The sequence below is a fragment of the Branchiostoma lanceolatum genome, chromosome 10 (assembly GCF_035083965.1).
Source record: "Branchiostoma lanceolatum isolate klBraLanc5 chromosome 10, klBraLanc5.hap2, whole genome shotgun sequence".
Taxonomy (NCBI): domain Eukaryota; kingdom Metazoa; phylum Chordata; class Leptocardii; order Amphioxiformes; family Branchiostomatidae; genus Branchiostoma; species Branchiostoma lanceolatum.
The window spans coordinates 3,506,464-3,521,645 of NC_089731.1; the positions used below are offsets into that span (position 1 = coordinate 3,506,464).

At 45.7% G+C, this 15,182-nt stretch overlaps 1 protein-coding gene across 1 annotated transcript; it reads left to right on the top strand.

Moving 5' to 3' along the window:
• Nucleotides 1–4,010: 4,010 nt before the first annotated feature.
• Nucleotides 4,011–7,240, top strand: LOC136443106 (transcription factor HES-1-B-like). The gene is made up of 4 exons (XM_066440181.1): nt 4,011–4,560; nt 4,757–4,852; nt 5,248–5,335; nt 6,193–7,240. The coding sequence occupies exons 1-4, from the start codon at nt 4,252–4,254 to the stop codon at nt 6,960–6,962; spliced, it is 1,263 nt and encodes a 420-aa protein (XP_066296278.1). The 5' UTR covers nt 4,011–4,251; the 3' UTR covers nt 6,963–7,240.
• The last annotated feature ends 7,942 nt before the right edge of the window (nt 7,241–15,182 follow it).

A 15,182-nucleotide genomic window follows, 5' to 3' on the forward strand; every position in this document is an offset into this window, starting at 1 on the left:
CCATCATGGCCCCCGGAGACAGGTTCCGTCAAACAGCCGTTTTACTGTTATGGCTGTTTTCAGTCCGTCTCGGTCGGTCTTTGTTGCTTTACGGTCCCCTTTCTTTTGTGATGCCAACAACATGACAACAGAGATTTTATGAATACAGGGGGCGTTGTAATGTGTGTTGAATGCCTATATACATGACTCAAACCACCTGTTCGAGCTTGCCCCAGTTATTCGCTGACATGGACATTTTGATAGAGCTCAATAAATCGAGATGATTCGAAAGATGTCAACTTCTGCAGAGGAATGATATCTTGTTATTCAAGCAATACCTAATTCATGTGTTGATACTGTGTAGCTTTCTTTCTGTGCGTGTGTGTATCATAGTAGTCAGGCGCTAAATTTGAATGCAAACGTCAAAATAAGTCTAGAGGATTTTATTGTTCTGAATATAACCTTTTAATTTTGTTCACATTGAACATTCAGGTAAAAGATCGGGCGATGTAGGGCAACGTCGCAATCCGTTTTCCCAACATCTACTTAAAGAATAAACAAAGGTCCCAGTGATAGCTGGCATCTCATGTCAAACAAATCACATTAATTTATGACCGGTGTCCACATTTCTGAGTAACCACCCCTGTATAGTCAAGACCCCCTACTGTGAATTACTAGCTAGGCCAGAATACAGGATATTTCATGGCCCGTACGACAACGACGTTCGTTCTCCCTGGATGTAACGTATACGCACGACGAGGACGTGCGGGCCATAAAAATGCCTGTTGTACGACGCGAGGGGCCGACTCACAACCAGGAAAAATGGCGACGAACGTTCAGAAAATTGTGTATCGAGTCCTACTGTATCATTTACTGTAAAGGACACCATCCGATCGTAAAACATGGTATTTTTCTGAGCGGACTCAACAGAGCTGCAGTGTCTAAGTACTATGTTTACACCCTGTTTACAATGAAAGCATTCTTTTACGTGGCTTATTATTACTATGTTCATTACCATTATCATAAAAGGCACCCCTGTTTTCGTTGGAATGGTATCTTAATGGCTGGTTATCCCAATTCAATATATCACGTTTAAATATCTGACTATCTCAGACATATACTAAGTCTAAGTACTATGTTTACACCCTGTTTACACTGAAAGTATTCTTTTAGTTTTACGTGGCTTATTATTACTATTATCATTAAATGCACATCTGTTTTCTTTGGAATGTCATCTTAATGGCTGGTTATCCTAATTGAATATATCAAGTATAAATCTCTGGCTATCTCAGACAAATACTTAAAAGATCAAGGACTACGTGGTTATCGATGATATATATTGATATTGATTATGATTACAATACACGACCTCTGGTGACCTGGTACTGAAATAATCAATTGAAGTTATTGATTGATCTATTTATTCTCTAAAGTCAATGTATACATTTGATAACGTAGTTATTTGTAAATTTGCTGATAGCTTGTGCACAGCCGTATTTCGTATATTTCGTGCTATGTTGTTGTTTTACTATGTGGGAGGGAAACCTGTTTTTGTTTTGCCCTTCCTCTCATTTTGTGGTAAATTGTAATTGATTAACAAATAAACAATTATCAGGATTTACACTATTTTGCGTAGACCACTCATAGTCAGATATATGAAGATGAAAACGTTGACGGAAGGGCCTATATAGCTACTATGTTTTAGTCTCTATTAGACTCCTTAGGTCGCAAGAAAAATAGTACAAATAGGCGTAATAATTTGGACTTCTGGAACCACAAGAAGACTAAATGTGTCGCAATCTCTATGGTCGGCAAATTATGCTGCCTAGTTGGCAAATCTATACTATATTTTCAGGTACCTAGTGGTTCTGTTGGAGACCTGGGTGGAGAGTGGGGAGAGTGTGTGTGCCGGTGGTGGCGCGCACGACGCACACAAGGCGGAAACTCGATCCGTGTGTCAACGCGCGCCGGACGCTCGGAAGCAGGACGGGCCGTGCGCCGGCGGACGGACGGAGCGGCATGACTACGGCCCGCCACGCGCCTGATGGTACCGGCTTGCATGGCGTGACGGCGGGCGGGCAATAGGCTAGCCTTCCGGCCGCAACACGCGACCGACCCACGGTACAACGTACCGCCTTGTTCGGTGTGACTTCGGCCCGACACGTGCCGGACGGTGCCGGCTAGCATGGCGTGTCGGTGGGCGGGTAACAGACGAACCGTTGGACCCGACACACGACAAACGGGATCGGCTTGTACGGCATGGCTACGGGCCCGACACGCGACAGACCCACCGTAGATGGTACCGGTTTGTATGGGATTATTAGAGGTCGGACACGCGACGGGCCCAGGGTAGAACGTACCGACTTGCACAGCGTAACAACGCGCGGATAGGAGACGAACCTACAGCCCGACACACTTTGCCGCCGTGTACGACATGACTACATGCCGTACAAATTGGACTGGGTCAGTGTGACAAAGATGCGTACAACAGACGAGTTCTCAGGGTCGATACGCGACGGACTTGTGTCCACCAGACTTTCAACGCTGGCTGAAATATAGTAAAATTAACCATGAACATTATATAGGATCTCTATATAATGTCCTTGAATCAACTAAATAGGGAGACTAATCTGCCAAGGAAGTTTGAAATTGGCAACCATTCTGGCTCAATTATCCACCCTTATTCCCGAATTCCACTACCCATAACCCCCGGTGGAGGCTACTTTCTAAGCAAAGGTTGAGTTGGGAGATTCTAACTTTCTTGTCATATGCCCCGTTTTCTGGCAACGGCCAGCTGTCAGAAAACGGACATAAGTGAAATAAAAATAAAGATACAGATACAAAGTTACAATCTCCCAACTCAATGTCTGCTTTAGAGAGAAGGTAGAGGCCAGGGCGGTACTGGCTTGCAGGACATGACGACGCGCGGACAACAGACCGACCCTCGGACCCGACACGCGACTTAAACGTCCGGCTGGCGTCAGGATGATAAGGGCGGGATGATCTCGCCACTTACGACTAAGCCAATAATTCTTAATTATCGATAACGATATCAAAACTGTTGTATCCCCGCCTACGGTTTAAAAGTTTGTAAACCGTCAATGTTCTGTCCTTCGACTAAATTGTACAGTACAAAATGAATACATGTAAACCAATAGTCTATTGGATAGCTAGTCTAAAGGCTCTGTTGACAATCTAAGCAGTTGCCTGATTCATGCTGAATTGTGTAATGTTATACCTGGGTGTCTAACCAAACCAATATTCAATTAAATCTTATAATACAAAATAAATAAATCAACTGGATACATTTTCTAAGGCTCTGTTGGGAATCTATGCAGTAAGTTGGCTGATTCATGTTGGATGACGTAATGTTCTACCTGGATGACTAACCTTCATCGACGTGTCACCTATATGGCTCCGCTTCCGGAGTGTGTTAGAGAGGATCATGCGGCAAACGTGCGTGTTGATTACACTTACGTGTTGTGAACAGGAACCCCAGTACCTTAATCAAATGTGAAAATGTTTGTCTATTTTTCGTCGAAACATAGACGTATGTGCTGCCCCTTAAGTATTCTTGGCATATATCAACATAGTGTTGAAGTAGACGTTGAAGTCAATGTTGGTTTTCTCAGACGGTGCCGCCCGCTAGAACGTGATATTTCAACTTTTCCGTCGTCCAAAGTCCACCTTAGCTATTGTATATATACTAATCTGTCTTGCACGTCTAGAATATCAACGTTGGCTCTTAGCTATGTATATATGTATGATAATCTTTCTTGCAAATTTAGCATATCAAAAGTGGTTCTTATGAACACGAACTGACGAAGCATGTTTGTATTTACATACTCTGAAGATGGAACGTTAATTGAACGTAACACGGATAATATTTCTAGGTTCTATCTGTTCCACGACCCCGTAGGCAGCCAACAGGTAGTTACAGCTGATCATCACGGAAACTCGGAGGACGCTATGGGGCCGTTACCTGTCATCCCTGAACTTATCACTGCCCTTGTTTACCTTTTTCAACATTTGTTTAGAGAATAGTCGGGACAAGCAATTGGGGGCGTGGTTTTCCCACACTCTGCTCTGCCCGTCCACACGCCGTGGACAAAGGGCTTGGCACGTGCTTACGTGGGATAATTGACCTGCCACTTTGTAATAGCACGACTGCAGATGTCACTTGTCAGCACTGATTGCGCATGGCTAGTTGCCTGGATCCACCAGCCGACCAATCGGGCGCGAGAGCCGTCGAACCATCGGTGACTTCGACCAATGGGAGGGAAGGTCACAGACGTGGTCGGAGGTGTGCCGGCTGCCGTGATTGGAGGGAGGGAGAGTGAAGGAATGCCTTGTGGGAAAAGCCTGTCAGCGGCGTTCACACGAGCCGAACAGAATACTAAATACAAACACTCGTCATCTGCATTCCCACACTCCCGCGGACGGTACGACAGCGCGACCGACGGCCGGCCGTCCGACCCTCCCGCCGCCATTCCCCCACACGCCACGTTCCACTACTCAAAACACCAACAAACTTCCGACATGGAAAAGCAAAAGGACTCGAGACCAAGCGAAGGACGCAAGGTGAGGAACTACTTCAGAACTTTTTTTGTCAACATTAGAACTAGAGTAAATGCTAATGCAGGTCGGTTGCAGGGATATTTTACAGGTAGGTTCTCACCACGTCGCGTGTGAAACGTGTGCCGAGCCGAAATAGGGTATAAACATATTGAGACCAACAGTGCAGGCATGGTTTAACATGTTCTTGTTCCATTCGCAGTCTTCCAAGCCGATTATGGAAAAGCGACGACGAGCTCGTATCAACGACAGCTTGAACCAGCTGAAGACGCTCATTTTGGACGCGCTTAAGAAAGACGTAGGTAGTCTGTGTGTCCTTATCGATCTATCGATATCACCAACGAAATGTTTGACAATTCATAGACTTACTATCAAACACATTATACGCTTTTTGACAAAGTTAACGATAGCTCTTACTGCTAGCTAGACTGGCGCGTACCTGTACTTAAAAGCGTCGGAACGGAAGTCTGTTTAAACGCACGTCTGTTTACTATGTGAGTGACAGAACCATAGTGATGCGATAACCTCCGACCGACACTTGTCTGTATCAATCCGAGAAACAGTTTTACTTTGCCATTAGTTTGCTACTACTATTGCTACTACTACATTAACAGGTGGTTGTGTAGGCGTCGCGACCTTAATGCTATAAAGAGACGTACTGAAGACATGTTCTATTTCCTGTTGACTTCTCAGAGCTCGCGGCATTCCAAGCTGGAGAAGGCAGACATCTTGGAGATGACCGTCAAACATCTTCGGAACATGCAGCGACAACATGTGGCTGGTAGGTTATATTTCATGTCACTAATATATCTTACGTAAGCCATACTATGCAGTAGAGGCCCCCCAGGAGATAAAAGAATATCTGTAAATATCAGTGCGACGACGGCCCGACATGTAGTGTACATTTTGTCTTTAACAACTTCTCCATTATTTTCAAAGGCTTTGGGAAGTTGTCTAGTAGACAAATTGGCGCCTGTGACCGATTTAATGTGTCCCAAGTCGCCATGGATACCGACTGTCTAACACATGTTATCAGCTCTGTGTTGTCATTACTGGGATCTGTCCGGTGTACCTATAATTGCGCCGGGACCATTGTACGGTCTCTGCTTATCGACGTGCTGGCTGCTATTTGTCTAGTATGTCAAGACGATATGACATATGGTGAATGTCAACAGAAAAACAAATACAAAAACTGCTACACGCTGTTTGGCATTCGAGATTGTTTATCGATACTTTTATATTGCTCTTTTTTGCGGTCTTTTTTAGTATAGCGGCTGTGAGCACTTGTACGATCTCTGATTAACGACTTAAGCTTGTTGGCTGCTATTTGCCTAGTATGTCAAGACGATATGACATTTGCTAAATGTCAACAGAAAAACAAATACAAAAACTACTACACACTGTATGGTATCTGAGACTGCTTATAGATACTTACATTGCTCTTTTTGCTGTCTTTTGTTAAAGCCGTCAGCACTTGTACAATCTCTGCTTCTCGACTTGTTGGCTGTTATTTGTTTAGGTCACGACGAAATGACATTTGCTACATGTCAACACAAATGCAAAAATGCTACACGTTGTTTAATATCTGAGACTGTTTATCAATACTTATGTTGCTCTTTTTGCGGTCTATTGTTACAGCGGCTGTGAGCACGGACCCGAATGTTCTGGGCCAGTACCGCGCGGGGTTTAACGAGTGTATGACGGAGGTGAGCAGTTTCCTCGGGTCGGCCAGTACCGTGGAGACGGAAGTCCACCAGAGACTGCTAAACCACCTGGCGGGCTGCTGTCACAGCGTCAGCCCGGTAACGTCTACTTACACCAACCCCACCGTGCTGCCCGCGGCGTCCGCCTCGGCCATGGCGCACGGTCGGCCCGTCCAGGTCCAGGTGCCCGCCGCGGCGTCTACGACAGCCCTCCCCGTGGCCGCCAGCGCCGTTAACCTCCCGAGACCCAACCTCCAGCTATCCCCTCCGGAGGCGTCCTGCTCGCAGCCTCTCCAGGCCAAAGTGTACGGCGGGATCCCGCTTGTGTCCGGGCAGATCGGCGGCGCCGAGCCGGTGGCGGTTCTCCTGCCCAGCCAGGTGTTCTCCGGCGGACAGATGCCTAGCCACCTGATCCCGGTATACACCAACCCGACAGTGCTTACCGGGGCCAGCTATGCCCCGCCAGCAGGACTTCTACCGCAGAACGGTCACGTGCAACCGTCCGTACAGGATCCCACCGTGTCTAGCATCCCTCCGGCTATGAACATTATGGGTCTACCGACCAGCGCCGCGCCGGTAGTGACGCAGGCCCTCCCCGTGCCCTTGTCCATGGCGTCGTCGGCCCAATCGACCGCGAGGTCCGCCAACCAGCAACCGCCACCCGTCCAACTCCAGGAGCCGGAGAAAATGTGGAGACCTTGGTGATAAAATTTGTTGTGACATTTTGAGCGTTGACATATCCTTTTTTTAAAATGTATGAATCAAGTTGTAAAGTTGTATAGAATGTAAATACTACTGGAGAGATATGCTTTTTGTGTGTGTGCAACATGTAATCATAATGTTGTGAATTCGAACCAGTGGCTGACGAAACTGAAGAAATATGTTATTTTTTGTACCGTTTAATCAAGGATTATGTGTACTTGAACAAGTGTGTGTTGCAATTTTCCTTACCCCGAGGGGCGAATAAATGTCATCAAACGTTATGCGGCTTCTCATTGTATTTTGTCAATGGTATCTTTTGATAGACGTTAGTAGAACATTCTAGGATACAGACATTTACAAAGGCGCTTCAAGAAACGTAACTCGAATTCAGCTACTACACACGCAAACAGTACTGTCAACCCTTTATACAGACCACTCAAGGAATTGATTAAAATGGCCACAGTGGACAGGCTGTTACTAAAGATGGTATCTTAAGGGCTGTATCAATTTGGAAATACCATCTAAAAGGCCACCAAAATGTGGCCACAATGGCCATGTGGTAGCCATGATCACTAGGACGGGTCTCATAGCCTCTACCAGGCCCCGCGGATGGCTGGGAAAATAGTAACTGAGAAATTGGCTAAATAGAGTGAATAGTATGCTAAGGGAGTCGGCTACGGAGAGAGGGTCCAATATGCCATCCACGGGCTAGAGGGCGCAAACTGTAACGTCTATAGCGGGTTGTTTTCTCTGCCATGTTATTCGTCTATTTGGCCAATTTCTACGATTTGTAAAGCGACCTGTGGAGCCTGGTAGAGGCTACGGGTTTGGCTTTATCATATTTCCTGTATTTCCCCGAACACACTTGATCACACATGACATGTTGACGTAGTTAACGAGGGGTCACGGAAGTAAATACTGTCCAAGTGACGCTCCCTGAGAAATAAAGGGCGCACTCAAAACACCGCAACAGTCGCCCATTGTAACACAACACACCTAGTCTGACCATACAATTTATTGCAGGCCGAAAAGAGTCAATATTTAGCGTTTCGAACGTTTGACGTACGCGTTATCATGACAACGGGGCGGGAACAAAAACTTTTGTGTCCCCCCTCCACTCTTCGTAACGTGTAAACAAGGTAATGACTGTCGCTGTACTGAAGGAAGTACAATCTCCAAGCAGATGTTGGTGTGGAAGATCCTAATGTCTTCTGAATGGCCGGGCTTCCCTGTCCGTCAACTGACTACAGATGTTAACCTTAGGTTGCAATAAAAACTTCTTCTGCCAGTTGGATGCGGTCTTCGCAACCATTAGATCTGCTTGGAGATTATACAGATGTCGCCCAGTGTTAGAGAGGCGCGTTTTAACGCTTCTATGGAAGCCCGTGTGACACAAGTATAAGCCCGTTTGATACCGTGTGATGTACACGAAGTCTCCTTTGCAGGCTTTCCTGGCGGTGGCGGCGTTTATTTTCGTGGGGAGGGCTGATTTGCCTGGCCTGACACCAGCCTGGCGAGCCCTATGCATGTCTGCAGCCGCCATGCATCAGACACTGATGCCTGCGAATGATTGATTGCTGATTTGCGGTTTTTAACATATCGGAGCCAGGTTCTTTTGCTAGAGAAATCGTAATCCCTGATATGTTGAAAATCGTGAATCAGCTCTCCCCCTTAGAATAAACGCCGCCGCCGCCGCCGCCGCCACCGCCGAGACAGCCTGAAAAGGAGGCAGTTGTGTGATACAAGTAGAAGATTATGTGATACCTAAATACGGACCGATCCGGAATACCATACGTAGTATCAAACGGCCAGGTATGATTTAAGAAAACGTTACGATCTTTCACCCAACATTTGTACTCGGAGGAGATGACTACCTGTGAGAGAAAGATGGACGTGTAATCCCACATTTCTGAAATAACATACGCATAGGAAAGAATAAACGAATAATGATAAATAGTTAGACGAAACACGACACATGAGATAGAAAAAGATAAAATGGTTTGTGTTTGCTAATGAATTCCTGTATTTAAGAGACAGAGTAGAACGCCAAGTATCTATTTTTAGCAGACTAACTCTTTTTCTACTTGTCATTTCGTTAGTCAAAGTTACAGGTGAGTAACTGGGGTTTCTTTGTGATCCAATCATTCAACCTTGTCACCTTATTCAGGGCACAACGTCGTTTACTTCTGTCTCAATTGAATTTAGTCAAACTAATTTCTCAAGTCTGTGTCCTGTATTCTAGTTTTAGAATTTCGAAATGAAGCGTCTTTCAGTCCTTTCTTTCGTTTCCTCTAAATAAACCAGCAGTAATTGATTTAATGTTCGCTTTGTGGAAGAAGTAGACACAATGTAGCTAGTTTTAGTCAGAAGGTCGTGTTCTTTCCAAAGAAACACCGTGACCTTCCATCGCCTTAATTATGTTCGTTTGTATTGCATACGCGGTAAACCGCCTCATGGCGTAACACACCAGGTTTGGACTGAACAGTACAAGGTGCATATTCGGACAGATTTATTTGATCCATTCACACCGGGCAGGACCCCTACTCCTTTTTGTAAGTGTGTCGGGGTCTCTAACGTGCTCGAGGTGTGGCTCTCCTCAAACACGGGACATCTATCTAACATCCTATCCGTAGGACGTCCGTAATCAAAGCTAGGTCCTATTTTCACCCGAGTGAAGTGAGGGAAATCGTGCCAAGTGCATAAAGGGCACAACGTCAACGAGACAAATCAGAGGACCCCGGATTCGAACACAGGACCTCTGGGTTCTAGGCCAAGTTCCACTTCGCCACCGCGACGCAACCGGCATCTGGTAACGACCTGATCTATTTTGAGCGACGGACTGTAAGGACTCCTCACTTCACTCAGGTGAAAATGAGTAGCTAGCTTCGGTTAGGGACGCCTCAGGGATAAAATTAAGGTCCTGTGTCTGAGGAGAGCCACACTTTGTGCACGCAAAAGAACCCACCACACTTATAGAAAAGAGTAGGGGTGAGCTCGAGTGGATCAAATAAATATATCGAGATATGTAGATTCCTTCTTGTTTGTATTGCATACCCGGTAAACTGCCTCATGGCGTAACACACCAGGTTTGTGCTGAAGAGTAGAATCTGTATATCCGGACGAATTATATGAACCACTCACATCGGGAAGGACCCCTACTCTTTTCGATAAGTGCGGTGGGTTCTTTAACGTGCAGGAGGTGTGGCTCTCCTCAAACACCGGGCCTCCATTTAACGTCTTTTCCGAGGGACGTCCCTAACCGAAGCTAGGTACTCATTTTCACCTGAGTGAAGTAAGGAAAGCCGTCTTTAGTGCCTTTCCCAAGGGCACAACATCGGGGCATATCGGCGGTGTCGAACCCGGGACCCTACCAATTGCGCCACACGATGCCCACGTGATTGTACAAACTGAGGCGGTTTACCGGATATGCAACACAAACAGGCAAACGAACAAAGGTGTAAACACAGTCAGAAAATAGCACATAATGACAAACATTTTCAAATCCTTGTCATGAAGTCTTTATTTGCGTTTTATGATAAATTCTTCGATAGTCTTCGCGTTGAAATTTGTACTCATTGTCATTGTACATTATAACATCAACGTTTTCGACCTTTCTGGTGCCAACTGTGAACCATATCAGGAAAGAAATCACGCGCAATATTCAGCACAATCATCAGATACTTCTTTGTCCTCTGAGTTTCTTTCTTCGCTCTGACTAGGACTCATGTAGCCTCTACCAGGCCCCGTGGATGGCTGGCAAAATAGTAGAAATCGGCCAAATAGAGCGAATACTTTGCTAAGGGAGTCGGCTACGGAGTAGGGACCATTTGCCATCCATCTAGAGGTCGCAAACTGTAACTTCTATAGCGGGCTAACTTCTCTGGCATGTTTTCCGTCTCTTTGGTCGATTTCTCCGATTTTTCCAGCGACCTGTATCCTGGTAGAGGCTAGGACTAGTGTGGAAGGCGAGGGTGACCTAGAGGTTAATGATACTTCACAGGTGTGAATTTTTGGCAAACTCCCAAATTCGTGACCTTTCGCAGGTCTAAATGTTATATCTTGTAGGGAAGAGAATCAAACGTAGCTTCGCGAACGGCCTTTCAACAGCACTTTCAGACACTTACTTCTTTGCAAGGAGTTTCACAAAGCAAGACGTCAAAAATTTCTTGATTAAATTAGCCGGTTAGTCAGCTTAAAATTGGGACAGGTACCTGTTAATTTGTAATTGATAGGCTAGGGTGCACCCGGCATGCGTGCGTGGTCCATTCTCTGTCAGTTGAATATGGAAGCCGGCATTGTAATACTTAGAATGTGAAGAGCTAAAGCAAAGTAAAGAAGTAAAGGTATAAACATACATCCCCAAAATGATACACAAAAAAACGTTTACAAAACAATTTTCGTCACGTCCATGACCAACATTGCGATTTGTACTCCTAAACGAACAGAAAGTATTACTACATGTAGTATGTCCAAACTATATAATGTCCTTGGTATGTCTTATTTCTTAGTTGATTACACTAATAACTGTTATCCCCCAATGACTTCAATAAGAACCATTTATGAACTTTTAGTACATTTTATGGCCGCGTTTACTTCAAGAAATAAATTTTACCGTCGGTTACCCCCCGGGGCTGCAATTTTCTCCTCTTATGGTCACGTAAAATCTCGCGGTGTTTGGGCGTCACTTAGCTGAGTGAGCACAGACAAGTGATAGAGGAGGGCGCGACTGCCGTTTAGGGCAGGGTTCATAGGAATGTATTTATCTTGTTAAATATCACCGGGCCTTCTGGCGTTCCTTTGTTCGCGTGATTTGCGCAGAAACATTAACTTCGCGGTTCCCACGAGCGGAGACAAAGGCGACCGAAGCCGCCGAATGCTTCAGTAATTATCGGGGGTCAGCGAGGTCGTGAGAACGGAGGGACTCGTGGCACGGCTTGAGATAATGCCGACCCGCCTTTGCCGTTGTGTACACGGGAGCGGACGTGGGGGACGTGTCCGGACGGACGTTGGACATGAGGCGAGCGTCGCACCGTCACGGAACCCCTTACGGGCCGGGAGACGCACACTTGCGCGCGCGTGGCAAGGGGATCATCATCCAAGCAGATGATGGGAGAAAAAATCGTTGCGTTTTCCGAATCTGCCCTTTTCTGTGACACGTTTTAGTCTCCCAACATCTGCTTGGAGATTAGACATGAGGGCCGTCTATGATATACCAAACGAGACGAAGCCATAGGCTAGATCGTCTCCAAGCAGACGTGAGTCGTCGGCTCGTTTTGCACGTTTTACCATGAGAACTGGACTCGTGGTACGGCTTGAGATAATGCCGGTCCGCCTTTGTTGTGTACACGGGGGTTGACGTCTGGGACGTGTCCGGACGGACGCTGGACGTGAGGCGGACGTCACACCGTCACGGAAGCCCATCGTCACGGAAGGCCGGGAGACGCACACTTGCGCGCCCGTGGCAGGAGGATCATCATCCAAGCAGATGATGGGAGGAAAAACCGTTGCGTTTTCCTACTAAAGCTGCCCTTTTCTGTGACACGTTTTAGCCTCCCAACATCTGCTTGGAGATTAGCAATGACGGCCGTTTATGATATACCAAACGAGACGAAGCCATAGGCTACCTCGTCTCCAAGCAGACGTGAGTCGTCGGCTCGTTTTGCATGTTTTACAATGAGAACTGGACTCGTGGCACGGCTTGAGATAATGCCGGCCCGCCGTTGTCGGTGTACACGTGGGCTGACGTCTGGGACGTGTTCGGACGGATGCTGGACGTGAGGCGGACGTCACACCGTCACGGAAGCCCCTTACGCACACTTGCGCGCGCGTAGCACTGGAGGCAATCATCCAAGAAGATGACTAGGGGAGGACAAATCGTTTCATAGTCCCCAGCCGTATTAATAAAGCAAACAATTAGAGATAGAAAGCAAGGAAAAAAGTCCCCAAGAAACCTGCTTTGGAGGCTAGGTTGTCTCCAAGCAGACGTGAGGGGTGCGACTCGTTTTTCATGCAGTTTATCTCTAGAGCTAGACTCGTGGCTCGGCTCGAGATAATGCCGACCCGCCATTGTTGTGTACGGGTCTGACGCGTCCGGACGGACGTTGGACGCGAGGCAGACGCCATGCGGTGGGACGGACGGGGACGCACACACGTCTGTGCGCGTGTGGGAGGGGGGGGGGGGCGGGCGGTTAATCTTCAGGCAGGCGTTGGGTGACAACGTTTTCATAGCTGACCTATTCTCCAAGCAGAGGTTTCGGTCACAATTAGTGGCCACAATTTCTGTTCTGTTTTTCCCCAAGAGGCAGACGAATGGAATCGTGGCCAAGCATGTTTCTCCAACGGGTTCTGACAGAAAAAGGTGACTCACGAAAACGTAACGATTTTACCTCCCTACATCTGCTTGAAGCTTATCAGGGAGAGTCAAAATCCTTACATCTGCTTGGCGATTAAGGAAGTCTTATGGTCTCCAAGCAGATACAAGGATTCGACTCGTTTTGCAAGAATGATGTGAAAAATATACAAGGACTTAGAGACCAAGAGTCAGCACTAAATTTCAAGTAATCCACAGAATTACGTTTTTTAAAACATGTCTGGTGTGGCATAAGTAATCAAATAACGAGGGTCTGGAGAGATGTCAAACATCGTTATGTAAGAGAATGAAATATAACTGAAGGGGATCCCCTGGGGGTATATTTTCGTTAGCCTTGTTGAATAGAAGGTATGCACCATCATGAACTGTTCACTTGAAAGTTTATCTGTGTTGGCAGAAGTCATTCTGTACCAAAGTTAAACTACAATTTTTAACACAAGAATTTGGACTTACGTGTTTACCGAGTCATGTGTCCTATTTGCATAACGTGACGTCACAGAGACTGTGGATTGCTCATTTCTTGATAAGAACTAGAGTTGATCAGTCGAAAATTTGGGTTAAGTCCAAATTCTTGTGTTGGAAATTGTAGTTTAACTTTGATACATCATGAACTGTTATTGTTAAACCATCCGTATTGACTTTCACTCCAGCTAGGGAAACAGCAAAATCTGGTCAATGTAAAAACACAAAACGTGCAAAAGAAACACATCAATCAACTAGTAGACTCATTGTCATAAGTGGTGACCTTTGACCTCTAAAACATCAATCAACTAGTAGACTCATCAGACGGTTGGGCACTCTTTTTGAATCTCTAAGGAACTGGAAACTAGACACAGTTGATTCTTAAGACACACAGAAGGAATCGCTTACGGGCAAGACAGGCCAGACGACAATGTTGTAACAGGTGGCGGGAGTCGTTTGATAATGACGTCATTTCCCCAGGCTACCTGGGACCTTCACCGCCGCGGAAAGGTCGGTGACTCCGGGCTTTCGAGCGGAATGATTTGATTGGTCGCCTAATCGAGCTGCGCTGTCAACATTCATTAACTGATACGAGGTCAATTCTCGCTGTCACAACAGATTTCAAGATAAAATCGTTCTGATTTTGTTGTCAGTGGAACAAAAAGTCAAACGAAAGACTCAACCCTTCACATCTAACTGATGTTCACAGAAACATCGCCAGAAATGCGTTACCCGAATGCAGTGAACTGTTTGGAAACTAATCAATTACGAAGGCTAAATGTCATATAATGGTACATTATTGGCCAATTATGAGTTTACAGCCCATAAATGTTGTAAAAGTTTTAAACGGAATGTGACAAGAATTTAAGATACGAATAAAGTGAAGTGAAGCAATGGAAGTCAGACTGTGGCGAAACATATGTCACGCTCCAAGCAGACTGCAGTAAACAGAGTTCTCTTAAACCCCTTATAGCTTATCCTATAATAATGGCACTTATTGTTGTATACTGTAACATTATGATATTGTGATGATGATGATAATGATAATATTGAATTTGAGGTAATGTTACAGCGGATGACAAAATGTAAATTCGAGGCAAGATTGTGATGTGACTCTCTTTTGTGTATTATGCTTATGATGTATGAGCCGCTTATCTTCGTGGAATCGATGACAACACCAGGCTGTCGAATTGATTAAAAAAAAAGCAGAGGTTGCTTGCAACAGTTAGTATAAAACAGTTATAAAATAGACAGTTAATACTCTTTTCAAGTACAGTAGGAGGAGGCGAATAGTTAAGAAAGTGCAGTACTGAATGTGCAAAACCAGACGTAAAACACTGGGAATGAGCCGGATTCTTACATCTGCTTGGATATTAAGTAAACACCGCCTG